The 19,955-nt window shown below is 48.0% G+C and overlaps 7 protein-coding genes across 7 annotated transcripts; 4 read left to right on the top strand and 3 right to left on the bottom strand.

Moving 5' to 3' along the window:
- Nucleotides 1-4,383: 4,383 nt before the first annotated feature.
- On the top strand, nt 4,384-6,389 carry N7489_007055 (amino acid permease; the record flags this gene model as incomplete). The annotated part of the gene is made up of 8 exons (XM_056712805.1): nt 4,384-4,561; nt 4,617-4,728; nt 4,776-4,902; nt 4,961-5,118; nt 5,171-5,350; nt 5,405-5,499; nt 5,550-5,921; nt 5,983-6,389. 8 exons carry the CDS (start codon nt 4,384-4,386, stop codon nt 6,387-6,389), a joined length of 1,629 nt encoding a protein of 542 aa, XP_056566520.1.
- A 948-nt stretch (nt 6,390-7,337) lies between these two features.
- Nucleotides 7,338-7,778, top strand: N7489_007054 (extracellular guanyl-specific ribonuclease RntA; the record flags this gene model as incomplete). Its single annotated transcript, XM_056712804.1, has 2 exons — nt 7,338-7,352; nt 7,404-7,778. 2 exons carry the CDS (start codon nt 7,338-7,340, stop codon nt 7,776-7,778), a joined length of 390 nt encoding a protein of 129 aa, XP_056566519.1.
- Nucleotides 7,779-9,055: 1,277 nt separating this feature from the next.
- On the top strand, nt 9,056-9,766 carry tpcF (glutathione S-transferase tpcF; the record flags this gene model as incomplete). Its single annotated transcript, XM_056712803.1, has 1 exon — nt 9,056-9,766. The coding sequence occupies one exon, from the start codon at nt 9,056-9,058 to the stop codon at nt 9,764-9,766; it is 711 nt and encodes a 236-aa protein (XP_056566518.1).
- A 1,190-nt stretch (nt 9,767-10,956) lies between these two features.
- Nucleotides 10,957-11,757, top strand: N7489_007052 (class I SAM-dependent methyltransferase; the record flags this gene model as incomplete). Its single annotated transcript, XM_056712802.1, has 1 exon — nt 10,957-11,757. One exon carries the CDS (start codon nt 10,957-10,959, stop codon nt 11,755-11,757), a length of 801 nt encoding a protein of 266 aa, XP_056566517.1.
- A 207-nt stretch (nt 11,758-11,964) lies between these two features.
- Nucleotides 11,965-12,684, bottom strand: N7489_007051 (WW domain protein; the record flags this gene model as incomplete). Its single annotated transcript, XM_056712801.1, has 2 exons — nt 11,965-12,065; nt 12,132-12,684. 2 exons carry the CDS (start codon nt 12,682-12,684, stop codon nt 11,965-11,967), a joined length of 654 nt encoding a protein of 217 aa, XP_056566516.1.
- A 1,640-nt stretch (nt 12,685-14,324) lies between these two features.
- Nucleotides 14,325-16,559, bottom strand: N7489_007050 (uncharacterized protein; the record flags this gene model as incomplete). Its single annotated transcript, XM_056712800.1, has 3 exons — nt 14,325-14,388; nt 14,441-14,627; nt 14,693-16,559. 3 exons carry the CDS (start codon nt 16,557-16,559, stop codon nt 14,325-14,327), a joined length of 2,118 nt encoding a protein of 705 aa, XP_056566515.1.
- A 1,472-nt stretch (nt 16,560-18,031) lies between these two features.
- On the bottom strand, nt 18,032-19,220 carry N7489_007049 (magnesium transporter CorA family protein; the record flags this gene model as incomplete). Its single annotated transcript, XM_056712799.1, has 2 exons — nt 18,032-18,617; nt 18,685-19,220. 2 exons carry the CDS (start codon nt 19,218-19,220, stop codon nt 18,032-18,034), a joined length of 1,122 nt encoding a protein of 373 aa, XP_056566514.1.
- Nucleotides 19,221-19,955: the final 735 nt, after the last annotated feature.

The following is a 19,955-nucleotide window of genomic DNA, read 5'->3' as shown; positions in this document are numbered from 1 at the left end:
TGTGGCCGTGATGACGGCCGATACCTGTTGCGCCTTGGCTCAGCCCCACCCAACATTTTTGAGGTAAAGTACATGTTTCTCCCCAGCCTTATCATCTTTACTGTGACTTCTTTTGAGCTTATGGGTTCCATGTCCTTTCGGTGTTGCAATGATGATAATAAAACCTCGTTCTTGATTCTGAGGCCTGACGAAAACACAACACATCTGAGCCACCACTTGAGACCCATTGCCTTTACGAACTCATCACTGGAATATCTGCTTATTATACTCTTTGCTCGTTTTTGAATCTTCATCCACTAATCAAAATATCTTTCACTAGTGTCGTTCTGCATCTATGGGCTGGCAGTATGACAGTGGTGAGAGCCAACACCCGTTCACGTGCCCTGGGCCAGCCCTATCTGGCATCTTCCAGGTAACGTGCATATCTTCCCAGACCTATTTGTCATGACCACTCCCAAGGACTACGGTTTCATGCTCTTCCAGTGGTGCAATGATGATGGTAAAACCTCGCTTCTTGATTCGGAGACGTGACGAGAACACAATTACATCTGAGCCACCATTTGAAACCCATTGCCTTCTTTACACAGATCACTCGCATATCTGCTTGTGATAGCCTTGCTCAATTGAAGGTTCATATGCTAATGGAAATGGCTTTCCTTAGTCTCCTCTTGCACTTACGGGCCGTCAATATGGCAGTCACGAAGACCAATACCTGTTCTCCGTCTGAGGTTCCTGATCCACCGTTCGGACCCATTTGCTTGCTTAGCAGAGCCGCCATTGCCATTTCTCTGCTCAGATATACCTGCTCATTCCCAAAAGGCGCTTGCTGATGCCGTAAGTTTGTTTCTGCATTTTGTGACTCCCAATTGGCGATGATGAAAGGGTTATACCTTACCTCGGCGCATGTGTAGTATCTGTTCTTTTCAGCCAAAAAAAAAGTGAGAGCCGAGGACTGAAGAAAAGAACCCTCCAAATATCTGAGCCTTCATATTGTTTCCTTTCGAACGACCATTCGCTTCTGAATTGGACTTTGCTAATATCATTGCATTTTTGGCAGCTCCACTATTGATATCTTACTGCTCGGATACCTGCTTATGCAAAAAAGGCTCTTGCTGACGCTGTAAGTTTGTTTCTACGTTTTATGACTCCCAATTGGCGATGATGAAAGGGTTATACCTTACCTCGGCGCATGTGTAGTATCTGTTCTTTTCAGCCAAAAAAAAAGTGAGAGCCGAGGACTGAAGAAAAGAACCCTCCAAATATCTGAGCCTTCATATTGTCTCCTTTCGAACGACCCCTCGCTTCTGAATTGGACTTTGCTAATATCATTGTATTCTTGGCAGATCAATCATTGTCATCTCCATACCCGATATACCTGCTCATTTCGGCCCTTACTGATGGAATTGTATGTTTCATTGCTGCATTCTCTGACTATCATTGGCAATGATGAAAGGGTTGCCTATGCCTGAGCCTCGGCTCATGTGTAGTATCTGTTCTTTTCAGCCAAAAAAAAAGAAGAGCCGAGGACTGAAGAAAAGAAAGCCCCTATGTCTGAGCCTACATTTGATGGAGATCTCTCTATTCAAATCAGCATTTCGACTTGATTGCATCTTGCTAATATTGTTGGATCTTCTTAGATCGGCTCTACTCTCCTTCCCTTTCCCTTCTTGTGCCTGCCACTGCCATATTTGGAAGGATTATATAGGAGCCTCAGAGGAAGACGCGCCCATTGCGGACAATGAGAAAGGGCTCCAAAGAAAACAGACACCTGCGTGAGCCTACATTCGGTGTCTTCGATTTCTTGGCAGAGCCGCTATTGCCATTTCTCATTACCCTGTGGGTATACCTGCTCAGCTCCAACATGGCATTTGGTGATGGAATTGTAAGTCCATTTCTGCAGTCCCTGACTCCCAATTCGGCGATGATGAAAAGGGTTACCTACACTTTAACCTCTGCTCTTGTAGTATCTGTTCTTGTCAAAAAAAAAAACCAAACCAAAAAGAGGACTGAAGAAAACAAAACCCATATGCCTGAGCCTGAGCCTACATTTGACGGAAACTGTTCTCTCTAGACCTCATTATGCATTGCTGGTTACATTTTGCTAATATCATTGCATCTCTTTTAGCTCAGCCCACTCGCGCATTTCCCCACTTGGCATTCGGCTACTCCTTTTGAATTTTGACCAAGTGAGTTTGTGTTTACCTTGCTGATATGGTTTGCGACTTTGTCAACTTCCCATAGCTTTATTTCTTGTCGGTGATTTGCTTGATGCCAATGATGAAAAAAGAGAGCTACTGAACATCCTTGATGACCAAGCTACACTTGTCTGAGGTACTTCTCGAGCGCTTTGACTTGCTCTATGTCACTTAGCAGTTTTGCTATCCTGTCCAATGCTCCCTTTGCTAACCATTTCTCAGAGTTGAGTTCTTATGTTGTGAGCCTTGCTGACATGTGAGACTACTAACGACAATTTGCGCGGTGCCAATGATGAAAAAAGAGAGCTACTGAACATCCTTGATGACCAAGCTACACTTGTTTGAGGCACTTCCTAAGCGCTTTGCCTTCTCTATTGCACGCCAGTCTACTTGACGGTTCACTGCTTTATGAAGTTGAGTATTTTGTATGTTGTCAGTTCTTCCCATATACCCCCAACCTCGGAAAGGCATTTTGCTTGGTGGCGATGATGAAAGAGTCTTGATACCGGAATTTCATTGACGACGCAAAATTGGTTGTGCTCTGAGCCACCATTCGAGCATTGTGCCATTGCTCGTTCTGTCCTTTCTTATGTCGAAGTGTCTTCTCGAGCACTGTTGCTAATCTCTTGATTAGGATTTCCCATATTGTCAACATGTCTCCTGCCCTTGTGTTTGGGCAACTTGCTTGGCGATGATGAGATATTGTTGAGTTGAACTTCATTGAAATAGAAAAGTGTCCTGAGCCAATATCTCAGCGTTGTGCTGCTTGTCTTTCCCTTTCCTATATCCTCCTCGGTGCTCCTATTGCTAATTTCCAGATTTGATTCATGATATAGCCATCATATCTCCTACCTTCTTATCCCGATACTCCTATTGCTAACATCTAGATTGGGATACCCTACATTGCCAACATATCTCCTGCCTTTCTGTTTAAGACAGCTCACTTGGCGATGATGAAATTTTCGGGAGGTTGAACTTCATTGAAATAAAAAAAGTGTTCTGAGCCATTCTTCTAGCATTGTGCCGCTTGTCTTTTCCTTTCCTATATCCTTGTGATCTCTCTTCTCTTTGCTCCTATTGCTAATTTCGAGATTTGATTCACGCGATGTCGCCATTATATCTCCTACCCTCTTTTCCCGATGTTCCTATTGCTAACATATCCCCTGCCTTTCTGCTAAGACAGCTCACTTGGCGATGATGAAAGTTTATTCGGGTTGAACTTCATTGAAATAAAAAAAGTGTTCTGAGCCATTCTTCTAACATTGTGCCGCTTGTCTTTTCCTTTCCTATATCCTTGTGATCTCTCTTCTCGTTGCTCCGATTGCTAATTTCGAGATTTGATTCACGCGATGTCGCCATCATATCTCCTACCCTTTTTTCCCGAATGCTCCTATTGCTAACATCTAGATTGGGATACCCTACAATGCTAACATATCTCCTGCCTTTCTGTTAAGACAGCTCACTTGGCGATGATGAAGATTTCGAGTGGTTGAACTTCATTGAAATAAAAAAAGTGTTCTGAGCCATTCTTCCAACATTACCACCTATTGCTGTTGGGTTATTGTCTTTTTGTCTTTCCCCCGAATTCTCTCGCTCCATACTGCCGGTGAGTTCGAAGACCCCGTCTGGCGTGACTTTACCTATTTCCTACTCTTCCATATTGATTCGCTTGATGCCAATGATGATATCTCTTCTGCGCTGACCCGGCCCTGATGTACTGATCTGAGAGATCTGAGGCAATATTCGAGCAAATCTTCCCTCTGTTTCCTGCCGTTCATAATTTGAGAGATCCGTGCTAAATTCCCACTTTTCTTCTAGGGTTCGCTCCCAGAAAGGCTGTTGATAATCTGCAGAACTGTACCCTAAGCCAAAACTGCTCAGATCTAATTGCAGTATATCACACTTCTGATGTCGAAATGGTATGAAAATATTGTACATAACCAAATGAGACAACCATTCCACCATTCCACCAGTCCAAAGTACCTTTTCACCGATCAAATCGCCCCACAAAATCTCCCATGACGCCGCTCCCGTCTCTTATCACGACATCAGCAGCAAATGAGGAAATTCCTTATCATTCGCAAGCCACGGGTGTTTTTGTGTGAAAAAAAATTTTAACAGCTCCTGTCTCTCCAATTTGACTGATCTGAGACCTGTATTTGGTTTTTTGGATGCAGTATTTCGCAACATGACAGATAAAACGGATTTCAGCGCCGTAACATACAGAGGATCTGTTCCCGATGGCGCTACGAAAAGCTTGCGATCGGAGATAAACAGATCAGATGAAGAGATTGCGACAGATCCTATGTCGGCACCATTAAAGCGGCAGCTCAAGTCTAGGCATCTACAGATGATCGCTATCGGAGGTGAGTTTGCGGTCGCATTTAAATATACAGTTGGTATTGACCAAAGTATTCCCAGGCATTATCGGTCCTGGTCTACTGGTGAGCTCGGGCAATGCGCTGCACGAAGGTGGACCCGCAGGGTCTTTGATCAGTTTCTCGCTGGTTGGCATTATCGTCTTCTTCGTAATGTAAGGAGTGCGTTTTCTAGCCCCAAGAATGCTTCTGATGGTTATAGGCAATCGCTGGGTGAAATGGCCACACTTCTTCCCGTGACTGGATCGTTTACAGAGTATGCGGAGCGCTTTATTGACGACTCTCTTGCATTTGCGCTGGGGTGGGCGTATTGGTACTTATGGGTGACTGTAGGGCACGCATTGAGGACTCGAGTATGAAGGATCTCTTGCTAACACGACACTCCAGGTTCTCGCAAATGAATACAACGCGATATCACTGGTTATTGGGTACTGGACAGATGCCGTGCCTCAATGGGGCTGGATCTTGATCTTCTGGGTGATGTTCCTGACCCTATCGAATCTCGGAATTCTGGCCTACGGCGAGATGGAATTTTGGCTATCTCTGTAAGGTCCGCGTGCTCAGATTTGAAGCATCGGATTGTCTAACAGACTGCAGTATCAAGGTATTGGCTTTGATTGTCTTTTTCATTCTGGCAATCATCATCAGTGCAGGTGGGATTGGACCACGCGCCATCGGGTTTGAATATTGGCATGATCCGGGTGCATTTGCAGATTCAATCAATGGCGTGGCAAAAACCTTTGTTGTTGCTGGCACTTTGTATGCTGGGACTGAAATGTATGTTGCTCAATACTGGGGGCGGGAAATGGCTCAAGCTAACCGTCAAATTAGGGTTGGCATCACCGCCGGAGAATCGGCGAATCCCCAAAAAGCAGTACCCAAGGCTATCAGGCAGGTCTTTTGGCGTATCCTGATCTTCTACGTTGGTAAGTCCATATTGAAACAGAAACCCAGAACATTACTGAACTCTATCCAGGAACTATATTCTTCATTGGAATGCTCATTCCATGGAATGACGACAGATTGTTGGGCAAGTCGTCGAAGACAGCCAGCTCTCCCTTGACAATCTCGTTACAGGATGCTGGGATCCTCCCAGCTGCCCATCTAATTAATGCGCTGATTGTGATCAGTGTCATTTCTGCAGGAAACAGCTCGCTCTATGTGGCATCTAGAACCCTGCTTTTCATGTCCCGCAACGGAAAAGCCCCGAAATTCATTGGCCGGACAAATCGTCTCGGAGTGCCGTGGGTGGGCTTGGTATTTACCAACATCTTCGCATGCATTGTTTTCCTAGGGCAGTCTGATAGTGCTGGGAGGGTTTACTCGGCATTGATCACCCTTTCAGGGGGTATGTTTCCCTTCCTGAGACATTCCTAGAAACACCATTGTTCAATGCTAACCAAGTACAGTTTCTACCTTTATTGTTTGGTCGGTAATCGGAGTTGCGCATATTCGATTTCGGAAAGCCCTGGTCGTGCAAGGCCAAGACCCGTCGAAGCTCCCATACCAAGCTTTCCTCTACCCATGGGGTACCTACCTCTCACTGGCAGCAAATATGTTCCTCATTTTCTTCCAGGGGTATACTTGCTTCCTCAACCCCTTTAGCTCAACTGACTTCGTGATCAACTATATCCTGCTCCCTGTGTTTGTGTTGTTTGTGGTTGCGTACAAGTTCTGGAATAAAACCAGTCTCGTCCGACTGGAGGATATGGACATCTGGACCGGGCGAAGGGAGCAAGTCGATTTCGAAGAGCCCGAGTCACCGAAGAATGCCGCCAAGTGGTGGACTCGCATTTATTCTGTTGTTATAGGGTAGACCAGTTTCCCTCCGTCTTATACTATACCCATCCATGCACAATGCCAAGATTCCTTCGGTTATATTCAGCCGTCGCAAGTACCACGCAGGCTAGCATGTGACACAATTGGACATAATCTACCGTGTAAATAGTCAATGCTGAACACGGTTTTGTGTGACTGACAACGGAAAACCAAGAAACAAGACATGCGGTCGAGTCAGCACACATCGGCCCAGAGGTGATAATTCAAGAGATCAGCACGGAGACCGTCGGAATGCGGGAACACGTGAGGGGAAAACAATATATACGAAGCGCAATAGCAAAGTATCTTATCTTGACAAGAAATGAGGTTGAAATTTGTTTTCGGCCTTCACAAATCACTGTATGCTCACTGTTTACTCAGATTTCAAGCAGGTATCCCCACATGGCCAGCTGAGTAATGGGCCATTAGATCAACATCGTGGCCGACGGATGGGGCCGTGATTGGCCCGAGGGGAGTGAGACCCTCCTAGTCTCGGCGCATGGGTCTAAAAGAAAAGCCCCATCACTAAATAGCCCCCGCGTTGCCGATCACCTTCTCAGCTAGGGGCGTCTTCAGGAATCCGAAGTCCTGGCACCACTCGATTCTTCACGCTGTCCCCCATCGGCCAATCGGGACTATCTTGTACCTCGCCTTGGCTTCTATACTTCAAGGCCCGCTGGTCGGTCATGGTTCCCCATTCGGTATGGTGGTCGTGAATTGGTGTTTTGGACTTGCAGCAAACAGTTGCCAATTAGAGACCGAGACGGCTGAATCACAGAATGTAACATCGCGTAGATAGCGAGTATATGCCCTTTATACCCCGAAGACAGCTCCGGCAAGATATATTTAAACAGATGCATTTCCCATAGATATTGGAGGCCTACAAGTCAAGAAATATCCATAACCGGCCAAGCACTCGAACCTGCTAGTCCACTATATCGCCAAAATGCAGTACAGCAAGGTAATACACCCATTCCAGGTCAACAGCATCCATCTTTAACACAAATCACAGATCCTGGCCGTGGCCACCCTATTCATCTCCAGTGCCTTCGCCGCCCCGTTGGACGTGGAAGCTCGCGCATGTGCTGCGACTTGCGGTTCAGTCTGCTACACCAGCAGTGCCATCAGCGCGGCCCAGGAGGCCGGATACGATCTCTACAGCGCGAATGATGATGTCTCCAACTACCCTCACGAGTACCGCAACTATGAGGGTTTCGACTTCCCCGTTTCGGGAACCTACTACGAATTCCCCATTCTCCGCAGTGGCGCGGTCTACTCTGGTAACTCTCCTGGTGCGGACCGTGTTATCTTTAACGGCAACGACCAGCTAGCTGGCGTGATTACGCACACTGGTGCCAGCGGTAACAACTTTGTCGCATGTGACTAGATGATGAATTGGATGTGGGTATGATATTGACAATGGAGAATATACATTTATGATGTTCGAAATATATGTATCTGAATGTGGGAGTCCTCCTTATCACGTAGACAGACTGCTCAAACTGCCTACATGCTGTAACGGTCTCCGTTGCTCTAGGTATCTAGAGGCATACAACAATCGACACCCCCACATTTTGCGAGAATGTGAGAACTTGTCGTTGTCGGGGTGTGATACCCAATCGTGGTATGGGGGGAACAAAAAAAGAAATAGTAACAAACCGCAGTAGATAGAAATTCTGTGGATATACAAACTTGAGCTATCGCTTTTCTGTTTCCTTTGTTGTCGGAACCCAGCGGATGCACATTAGCTCCCAAGAGTCGACGAGAGTTGTAGTAGAGTGGATTGAAAGCCGATGCCTGTCTAGGCGATATGGAAGATCAGCATGTTACGCGGGTAAGTGCAATGGAGATATTGTGTTTATAGGATGAACATGGATAAGGAGGGGAAAAAAAGGAAAGTGCGGAGGCATGTACTTGTATAAGAGCATCTCGTGTCACTCACAAGTGCGGGGTTGTTTACCCTTAGAAAGACAGACCATTTCGAAGGAAACCACTACGAGGTTTGTGCTTTCCACTTATCCATGTGAATTCAGGAAGGATTAGACTCGAAGTACTACGAAGTACTACAATTTAAGTAGAAAGAGTATACGGGTATGATTTCCGTCACTCCAAACATTAGAACCATGGAACTTGCCCAGGGTCCCAGGCAGGAAGGCGGTCTCTGAGGAAGGTACCCTAGAAAGGCATTCTTCCACACCTGGGCACCTGCCTATGTATGCACATATGTACTACCTAGAGGTACCGAGGTATTATTTTCCTATCTTCATCTCAATATCTCTTTGCCAAGACCTTCCAGGTTGGGGAATGGACATGGTTCTGACGGAATAATATAGATCCGAGAGCGCAGGGGCCTTCGGCCCCAAAAATGCCCGAGCCCGAAGATTATTAATGTACACCCCTTGGAAAGGTACCTAGGTACCTACCTACCTACCTACCTACCTACCTAGGTAGGCAAGAATATTTCGGACGAACAACGGACGAAGCTTTTGGGGACAAATTGTTACAAATCCGTCAGCTTGTATCCATAGCGATTGATAATGGGAATTGCGGAGAAGAAACGAGAAGATGTCAATTGAACAAATTCGAACCTATAAAATGGAACCCCGGCGCTATAAGTATGATCACAGTCATTATTCCAGCTTCAGTCACAATTGAATCGCAACAATGTCATCCACAATCAAACCTATTCAGCTCTACGGTGGCCTCCTTGGCCCCAACCCCCTAAAAGTCGGAATTATCCTCACACTCCTCGAAGTGCCATTTGAATCCGTTCCAGTCGCCTTCGCCAAAGTCAAGGAACCCGAGTACGAAGCAATCAATCCAAATGGACGACTACCTTCGATCCATGACCCAAACACCAACCTGACTATTTGGGAGAGTGGCGCCATCGTCGAGTACCTCATAGAGCGCTATGACACCAAGGAACCCCGCAAGCTCAGCTTTACCCCGGGCAGCGCAGAAGCTGAGCTTGCGCGCTCGTTCCTCCACCTCCAGGTCTCTGGTCAAGGGCCGTACTACGGGCAAGCTTATTGGTTCAAGATGTACCATGCGGAGAAGATCACTACTGCAGTGAAGCGCTATGTCGACGAAGCCAAACGCGTGACGGGCGTGCTCGACAAGTGGTTGGGCAAGCAGAAGGAGGCCAATGACGAGAACGCTGGGGATGGTCCCTGGCTGGTCGGGAACAAGATGTCGTACGCTGACGTAGCGTTCATTCCGTGGCAAAAGGGGGCCCATGCTTCATTCGAAGATGAAGGGTTTAACGTTGATGAGTTCCCAAATGAGAAGGAGTGGTTTGAGCGCATGATCTCGAAGGAACCCATCAAAGCTGTTCTGGCTTCTGCGGATGAGCAGATGGCCAGTATGAAACACTGATGGGTTGGGACTTCTATAGGCATATGATTCGGGTATCAACTTAATTATACCGCGGCAGAGCGATGTAAGCAAATGCAAGGTTCCTGTTAACACATGTGTCATAGTATCTTGTATCCTTGTTCTGTATTTGCCTTTTCTTGAGTTAAGCTCGGAGAATGCCACTAGCACCAACCACGCCCGAACCAGGGTGAAACAGTAAGTAAAGAGAGGCGGATAAGTTCTCACCTATTGCATCAAATGAACAAAAGGCGGCACAGTTGAGTTGAGTAGGTCCCTGAGATAAGATTTCAACACGCAGGTGAGATACTGTATGGTGTGAGCGCTCAGCTGCTTGGGCTCTTGGCCCGTCAAGCTTGAGAGGTAGGGGCGTAACCAGCCACTGCGAATTTCCTCTGCATCAACCATGGGCACCAAATCAATTTCTTGAAAGTTCAGGGTAGCAGTGGCATCTATATGAACTGGGCCACTGTCCGTAATGGTAGGGTAACTCGGGGTATGACATACATTTCCGGTGCTCTTGACAAGACCCTCTGGCCATGTGAATCCAGAGATATTACATCGGAAACAGTACTGAAGGGGCTGACATCCACAGAAGCGTATTGATTGTCTGCAGTAGCACCACTTTTCGATTTGGCATGTGCTGGATATCCACAACTAATGCCTCGATCTCTGCATCGCTTGCATTTCGGCTTTCCGAGATCACATGCAGTTTTGGCTGTTGGCATTCCTTTCTTTGTGAAGTGCGGGCGATTCGAGACGAACCGGGTTTTGAAGATAAAAACGCAATCGGAGGAAATTGCGGAATTCCGCGAAGGTTTTCGGAGTTCCGCACTAAGCCAAGCAATGAAGTCATCCCATCTCGACACCTCTCAACGCTACTAATAGAAATGTTCTCTAAGACATAGAAACACACGTTGTCTTCAATTTATGGTGTAATGCTTATAGTTCACCACCTAAAGCCTCACAGGTGTTCATAGAAGTGCAAGAAAATAATCAAATGCCATAAGTTCAAGGTGTTGGATTAACCTTAAACGGTGTGAACACCTGAACCTTATCGAAGATCATTCCGGAATTCCGAAGCAGGTCCAGATTCCCCCTCAACTATAAATCCCCTGCCGGTGCCGATCTTCAACTCAAACACAACTTTCAACCAAAGCAACAATTACAACTCCCATCAGAATTCATCGACTATGCCTCAAGTTTACACAACAGATCACTCAACCTCAGTGCTCCGCACCCACAGCTGGCGCACAGTCTCCAACTCCGCCCCATACCTCCTTCCACATTTGAAACCAGACATGAGAATCCTGGATGTAGGTTGTGGACCTGGCTCAATCACAATTTCCCTAGCAAAACACGTCCTATCTGGACATGTCACCGGCGTGGAATACGTGCCCGACCCACTGGACGGTGCGCGTGCCCTTGCGCAAGCGGAAGGCGTGTCAAATATTACATTCCGAGAAGGAAACATCCACGACCTGCCATTTGAGGACAACACCTTTGATATTGTACATGCGCATCAGGTCCTACAGCATATTTCTGATCCAGTGCATGCGCTGAAGGAAATGCGGCGAGTCGCTAAGGCCGGCGGTATTGTTGCATGTCGCGAGTCGGCGGAGTTGAGCTGGTATCCTGAGTCTGTGGGGATTGCTAAGTGGTGTGAGATTACGGAGCGCATGCAACTTGCCAAAGGTGGCAATCCACATCCCGGGAAGATGATTCACGTTTGGGCGCGGGAGGCGGGGTTTGACAGTGGGAGTGTGAAGAGGAGTGCGGGGGCTTGGTGTTTCGGGAATGATGAGGAGAGGGCGTATTGGGGTGGATCTATGGAGGAGAGAGCTAGATCCTCGGGTTTTGCAAAGAATGTTGTTGAGGAGGGCTTTGCAGAGCCTGAGGATTTGGAAGTGATTGCAACGGGGTGGAGGCAGTTTGTAGATGATGAAGATGCCTGGTTTGGCTTGTTGCATGGGGAAATATTGTGTTGGAAGTGAAAATGGAACAAGCGTTGTCTTTAAGAGATGCGGCATTCGAAAGAAATGACAGAAAAATATCTCAATGCAATGTTAAGGAATAGCAAATGTAATAATGTTAGACCTTCGAAAAATGCAACCCTCAACCCTATAAACCTTGGAGAAACGATCGACTGATGAGAGACCTTCAAGCAGCAGCGCATGGGTGGAGACAATCACCAAGCACCATCAATCACTGTTATCGGACTCATAAGCCTCTTGAGCCTCCTGTTCATCCTCACGGCCCTGCTCGTAAGCTTCTTCGAGATCTGATTTGTCCGAGTCGTCGCCTTGAAAGAATAATTAGCATTGTGGAAAAACAGTGCGGCCCAATCAAAGTAGAAGAAATCACGTACCAAGCTCATGTCCAATGACAGCACCGGCAATACCACCGACAGCCAAGCCAGCAGCACCAGCTGCGAGATACTTCCCAGCATTGCTGCTCTTCTTCTCAGGCTCCTCCTGCTGATAGTAGCCAGGGCTACGATCATCGTAAGGCACAGGTGGAGGGCCCTGGGGAGGCGCATAGTATCCACCCTGAGGCTCGGGAGGAGGAACGCTGCGAGAACCATCATCGTAACCAGAGTATGCGGGCTGTTGGTAAGGCGTCTCCCACTGGGAGCGACCAGTGGCCTGTTCTACAAAGAATGCGCGACGGCTACTGGGCTCCCATTCCTGGACCCAGCCCTGGGGCAGGGGAGGCGGGGGACCTGGAGGGGGACGGGCTAAAGGCGGGGGTGCACTGTATGGGCCCCGGTCATATGCTGGACGACCTCCGTCGTAGGGGCGGTCATATCCATCTTGGGGAGGGCGTGCATACGGATCAGAAGGTGGGCGCCCGTAGGGGTCGTATGGACGGTCTGGGGGAGGGCGAGCGTAAGGGTCGCCGTAAGGTGGAGCGTAAGACATAATGAGTGTTGGTATGGAGAGATGAAGGAGGAAAGAGAGAAAAGAATATAACTGAGAAAGAGGGGAGAGCAGAGGGCTTTTATGGGAAAGAAGCGCAAAGAACACCGTTGTAGACCATCACCTTCCGATCAGAACCGAACGAGACAACTCCACAATCTGTCCAACACTAGAATTATGCCCCCACTTCTAAGGAGTTACATGTTAGCGCCCAAGTCAACGTCTGCTCCGATTAGGCAGATGCAATATAAAGGCCCCACGCCCCCTGGAGTGAGCATGATAGTCAGATTGACAATCCCATCGCCTTGCAGGGCTAGCCAGTCAAATGACCAATTCGATTTCAACATGCCAAGTGGCCCCGGTTCAATGTTAGTGTGTCACAAGTAAGCCATATACCTGTATGGGGTATACACACGGAGTGCATGTACAGAGTACGGAGTAGAGGGGTTGCATTACAGCCAGATCAGGAGCGACTTTGCTCCACCGGGGAGCTTGACTATTTGTTTCCACGGTTTGGCCTCGGGACATTGGTATAGAAAGGGGGTCTATCTATTGGTAACGATGTACAAATAATAAAAAGATAGGGGGTATATTGCCCGCAGTGGAGAGTTCCCCTCTATAGGGGGTTACGAAGGGTTGCGGGATAAAATCAACCTGTCGTGTGCCACTCATGTCTCTGCGGAGCCACGATGTGGCTCAGGCAACCGCATTATGGAAAACACAGCCACTGACTGTCACACACGTGGCTGGTGGATATAGGGACTGGGGCTTGGCACCTTTAGTACTCCGTTTGCTACGAGGAGGTCCGTGCTCCGAGGAAACTAGTCGCAAATGGTTTCATAGATATTGAGGCGTCAAATCAGTATACGGCTAATGTAGGTAGGTTGGAAACAAGGGCGCTGCTATCCACAAACGTAGCTAGAAATGTGAATTGACCCATGGATGTTTTATCGTTTCCTACGAGGTGAATACGTATGTTCAACATGTACAGTACATACGCGCCGGCATCCGAGCGCAGGCTTTGGCTAAAATAATGCGCGGAACAAGAACGGCCTGGACCTAACCCACCGGGGCCATACGGGGACCGCGACGATCGGGCATATTGGACATTTCCTCATGATTCATTTAATGAGCGGTGCTGGAGCAGTTAATATATAGGAAATCCTCAGATATACTGGCCAGCAATACGGGAAATACTTTTCGGAAATGTACATCGAATATATCATCCTAGCCCAAACTACATGCACTGCTACAAACTTGCCTTATTGGGGTGCAATAAGAGATCGTTCGAGGGAAGCGTGGTATCCTCAAAGGGTATCTACCTAAGGTATGTATAGAAAACGTTGGAAGTCCGTTTCACAAACTACAACATAAGCCTTTTCTGGCCCTTTTCTGCTGTATACCCAACCAACTAAGAAGGGGAAAAATATCTAGTTATATAACCGAACATGTAAAAAGACTGCCAGAGAAGACCACCTGAAAAGATGACTAAGGAGACGGCCAACTATTCTTGTAGTTGGGTAGTTATGAATGGCATTCTATCTAGCACTCTATCTAGCACTAGCAATCGAAGAAGACCAACCGGCGGACAGACCTTTATGGTGGGAATGATCCAGGCTCAACATCACATTATTGGTCCTGGACTATGCGCCTGAGCCTGCAATAACACTTGATTCCGTACTGCGCGGGTAGAAGAATGCAGATAGGCTGATGAACGTTTTAGCACAGTGAGAGGCATCGACGACAGGGATAAACTCACGCAATGATGATATAGGCTGCAATTAGGAGGACTCCCTCTAGATAGTTGCTTCGGCCGTCCAAGACGAGGAAGTTGACAACAAAGGTGGTCACAAAGAGACAAATAGTCTCGAAGAGCGTAAAATACAGAGACATGTCTTTGTCCATACACCAGCCCAGGATGACGACCAGAGGTGTAACGAAAATAGCTATTGGAACGGTCAGAATGCGCACACGTACAGACGTCATCAGCAAACTAGAAATGGAGGCTTACCAATTTGAATACTACTACCAACGGACACACCAATGGATAGGTCCATCTTGTTCTTGGCGGCGACACTGACGGCAGTAACGTGCTCAGCTGCATTGCCGACAATGGGCAGGATAATGAGACCAATGAAAGCTTCGCTGACGTTTGAGCTTGCGATCATCTCGGGAATAGCGTCAACCAAGAACTCAGCACAGACTGCGACCAAAGCAGTGGACAGCAGGAGCATGACAACAGCAGCGGTACGTGACATCGTGGGCTCCGGGGCTTGAGAGGCTGTCTCTGGACCTACATCATTCTGTCCAGTTAAACGAGAAGCACCACGGGCAAACTGCACTGCGTTTCCGGCCGGCGGAGGACGACTGATGCGTGCGGGGAGCGAGTTGCTGCGAGAAATTCCCGGGCGTGAGGCAGTTGCCCCTATACGTGGTGAAACCGCTGGTGACTGGGAGCTGAAAACCGTGTTGGAAAGTAGAGATGGAATGGGTCCGAAAGGAGAACGTCGTTTCGGAGGATCATCTCCTGCGCCTTCGCAGCTAGCTTGATCGCACGAGGGCCCGCTATCCCCGGGCTCCACAATCTGGGCCTTTTTCTCTGCTTTCTGCGCCTTGCGCCGCTTGTGATCCCGTTTCTTCGACTTATGACTCGCTCTGCTGTCCATACGGCCCAGGGCCAAACCGAAGTCGCGAGAACGGATTGCGGAAGAGGGGTGAACATCGTCATCAGCATCGTAACGTATTTCGTCACTAAGTTCAATGGCGTGCTCATGGCTGGCAACGGAATTGGCGACGGAACCCTGATTTTCGTTGGAGGCTGATGCCATAGCCTTCTTCTGGAAGGAGCTACGAGACGTGGTCCCCTTCGAACTTGTACTTGACTTTCGGCGCCTGCGATACTTCATTGCTCTTTTGATCCGTTTGGCAGTAGTCCAGGAGGCCGTAGTGTCATCCGACTCATCACTGGAGCTAGACGAAGAGTCCGAAGAGCCGTTCATAAATTCCGCTAAGACGCCAGGTTTGGATTCCTCATCGATGATGGCCTGGGGGATACTGGCGTAGAGATACGAGTGTGTTCTCAGCTGGAAGATGATGTAGAGAATATATACCAGCAGAAGAACAACACTGGTACCGCGGCTGACTTTGAGTGTCTCGCGATCGGCGTGAGAGCCATCTGACCACGACGCGTGGAAAGCAGTTGGCAAGAGAAGACTGACCACACTCAAACTGAGTAGACAAGCACTCATCTGAGTGACGGTACTGTTGTAAATCTGTTCTCGGAAGCGAAGACCCCCAGCGAGGAAAGCCATGCCCATGATCAATAGCAGATTGGCGAGAATGGAGCCGAGAAGAGAAGCTTGAACGATGCGGATCTCATTCTTGACCAGAGCGATGATAAAGATGATCAATTCGACTGCATTTCCAAAAGTGACGTTGATCAAAGCTCCGATGGTGTCACCAAGGCGACTGGCAACACTCTCCGTGGCATGGCTGAGCAGTCCAGCCAGGGGAATGATAGCCACTGCATTCATCGCGAAGATTATGGCTGGGTCGAGACCCGCGGCCTCGCAGGCGATACCCACCGGTACGAAGATTAGCAGGACATTAATCCAGCTGTGGCAGATAGCCTCCGTGGTATGGTGGTAGAAGCGGCCGGAGCCATTTCGCATACGGATCAGAAGACCCGGCTTTGAGTTGGTTTCCGAGGCGGACCCTAGAGTAGGGTCCTCTACCTGCACATTCACTTGTCCATGTTGGGGAGGTTTTTCGGTATTAACAGGGTCGGCGGCCTGTTGGGAGGGAGTATGATCTGGCAACCCGCTAGAAGACGCGTGAGCTTTCGCCCACGAGTGAATCTGGTCTGCAAAAGGGAACATTGTTAGCCAGATATACAGAAGTGGGGATAAGATCTCGGGATAGCTGTAGCTGTGCTGTAGCTTTGAGCCATATCTAGATACTACTTACGCATGTATTTCAGAGAAAAAGGACAGATGAAAGAAGGCAACTAGCCTTTGATGATAAAAGAGTAGATTAAGAAAAGAGTGAAGTTGACACGCAGTCTTTAAGGGGGAACATGGAAACTTGGAATGGGGCATATTTAGGTAAGGTCTTGGCAGCTTGGCATGATGATTTCCCAACGCCACCCTTTTTTTTCCCGTTGTTCCTGTCTCAGCCCTGGAGATCCTCATGAAGACCCTTCCAAGGAATGTTTGACACTCGGAACCTTTGACCTATGAAAATACATTTGCAGCCTCGCGTCTCTTATCACCCTACAACATACACTATATCCAGTGACTCCGTACTTCCTTTATTGGACCTCAATATCCAATTTAATCTAACCAATGACGCGTTCACCACGAATCTCCCTATAAGGATGCCAAGGTTGAGAGACGGGAAAACTGGGTCCGTGGTTTCGCACGTCGACGCTATTGGCGAATCATTGTTATGATCGACAGCTAGGCTGCCATATTCGGGTGTCAGTATTATTAGCGCTGAGATCTTGTTTTCGCTTATTCTCGTCGGGTGCTTGTCACACTTTACGACAGTGCTTTTCTCAACACTCTGAATCTATGTGCGATGTGAGTTGTATGTGCGCGCTGTCGTGCTTCCGATGTTGAGCGATGAAATGGGAATGAAATCATCCGTGTATATTTTCGGAACGGCTTCACACATATCCCGGCCATCCTAGAGAAGTACAACGCCTGCATCTCTTGATGTATGGATCTACGTCTGCTCCGCCTCTGGGTACTTCGGCCGTGGAGTTTCAGCCCCACAACACCATATCCGCAATTGTGGCTGTGGCTGTGTCACTAGGTTGGAATTAGCACAACCTGCTATCCTTGGATGTTACGGGTGTTTTCTCGAATCTGACTCATTGGTTAATGCCCTGTAACATTGCAGAATCCCCGGTCCTGTACGTATGGAATCATAATGAATGACTCTAGGTATCCTGAGCGCGAGACTTTGGGAACAGAATGCATATCATACAGTTTTGGGTCGTCCATCTACAACGATGTAGATATCAAGAATATGAACATGGCTTGTTCATTGCTTTTCGGGGTCCTCGGCAGCTGAGCGTACGTTTTCACCACACTTCTCTCGAGAAACAGTTCCTCAATACCGTGGCCGCGATTGTGGAACATCGGCATTCTGATCAGCATCAATATGTCATTCCTGGACTACGGAACCTTTTTGGACACGGGAATGTGCTATGTACGAGTCCGCCTGTTTCTCTTGACAAACAAGGTATGGCATTGTGGGATGGACGAGTGAATTATTCAATACATTGTTTCTAGTTGTTTCTAGCATCGATATATGGTAAGCTAGATATATCCATCAGCTTCAACGTCTACAAGAGTTTGTACTTCGCAGCTGCGGCGATGCAAATCACCATGAATGCTGCAAAACCACCGACAATGCCAAAAAACCATGTCAGCCCATTGTCTTTCTCCCCCGGGACAGGAACATTCATTCCCCACAAGCCCGTCATCAGGTGGCACGGCACGAAGATTGTAGCCAGGAGAGTAACCTTACTCAAACCAGAGTTAATAGTCAAACTCAGTCGGAGATTCGTAGCGCTCATCTGGGCTAAATAATTCGCGTGGGAACGGCCAATAATTTCATCAATGTGACCAAGTGTCGACAAGGTTGTGACCAAATGATCCTGAACGTCGCCAAGGTATAGAAGAAGATCACCGTCAGGGAAGACAGGGTGCTTATCGGGGGATTGGCAGCGCTTCACGAATCCGTTCAACACATCAACCTTGCCGTTAAGGCAGCGGATGATGTGAGTGATCTTCTTCCGGAGGACGTCCACCTGCGGAATAAGAGCATGTGCGTCGTCGATACGACTGATGAACACCTGATCCTCGATTGCTTCAGACTCGCGCTCCGCATCCCGAACAAATGGCTCGAAGCTGTCGATGATATCGTCTCTACAGACTGGTTAGCCATAAAGCCATGAAAGAGCGGGTTGATGAGGAGGATTTTGGTTACACATACATCATTGCATAGCAGACCCAGTCACTAGTCAATATAGTGGGATCATGCATTTTGCGGATCCGCTCTCGCGCCCGAGCCACATGCCCGCAACCACTAGGTGAGAAGGTGACCACGCCATATTGAAAGACAAGAATGTATAATGCAGCCGAGATGGGAATTCCCGGTCGCTCATTCTTAGTTTTGTCGGCCACAAGGGTCTGGAACGAGATCAGGTAGTAGTTCCTGTAGACATCGACTTTCTCTCGAGGCTCACGAATGGCAATATCCTCCGCGGTTAGGGGATGGATAGACAAGGCTTGCGAGACGGCATCGACATCTTGTTCAGTGGCGTCGCAGATGTCAATCCACCAAATTGGCTGATTGGGATCTGGACGACTTTTATGCTTCTCCTGGAAGATGTGGTCGATGGTTCCACTGGGGAAAAGGCCATCCCACGTAGACGAGGCAGTCTCTTGTCGTGTTTTTGACGAAAAGAAGCTAAACCGATCAGGCAGCGCCTGGTCGATCCCTGCCTTCTTTTCTTGCTCGGTCTGCATATTACTGGCTGCGTAGCAGAACAGAGGCGGGTGAAATGATCGGTACCCTGAAGGGTTGATCCGATGCCATCAGATGTTGATGGTTCTTTTGTAGGAAGTGGTGCTCCGTATTCCGGAAAGATCGAACTTCCATAAAGACAGCGAATCTATTCAGCCCATTATAGCACTTGGAATTGGACTCTCAAGGAGATGGGATTGGAGATCTCGAGGTTGTTGGAGATGACCCAGGGAAAGAGGAACAGGAAAAGAGGAACAGGAAAAGAGGAACAGGAAAAGAGGGAAGAACGGCCCAACCACGTGAAACCCGTCCCAGCCCTACCCGTTAGCCGCATGCACCCGGACCTCGGGGTGAGTCAATGTGGGACTGTCTAATTGAAATTTTCTAGGCATTTACGTTTCACATTTGCCCGAGGTGTATTTTTACCTAATATATTTCAGGATTAGGACATTGATAATACGTTTCTAGAATGGAGTGGATGAAGGCCTGCACGTTGTATACGTCCATTATCGTCGATCCTATGATCATCAAGATCTTCATACATATAGTTCTGGAAACTCCATATCACCGTAAAGTGAAATAACATGAAAAAGTTCAGACTTATAGCCCAAAAACACCTTCGAAGCACTGTGCTCGCTGCACAGGGCCAACAATCCCAAACAAAAAGAAGCGTCAATGCATTTCCGTGGGCCGGATAGCGGTTTATATTATACAGATGGTATCTTCACACACGTTAG

The sequence above is a fragment of the Penicillium chrysogenum genome, assembly GCF_028827035.1.
Source record: "Penicillium chrysogenum strain IBT 35668 chromosome Unknown utg000004l_segment0_segment0, whole genome shotgun sequence".
Classification (NCBI taxonomy): domain Eukaryota; kingdom Fungi; phylum Ascomycota; class Eurotiomycetes; order Eurotiales; family Aspergillaceae; genus Penicillium; species Penicillium chrysogenum.
Note: the sequence above shows the minus strand (reverse complement) of the source record. Positions and strands in the feature narration are given on the sequence as shown.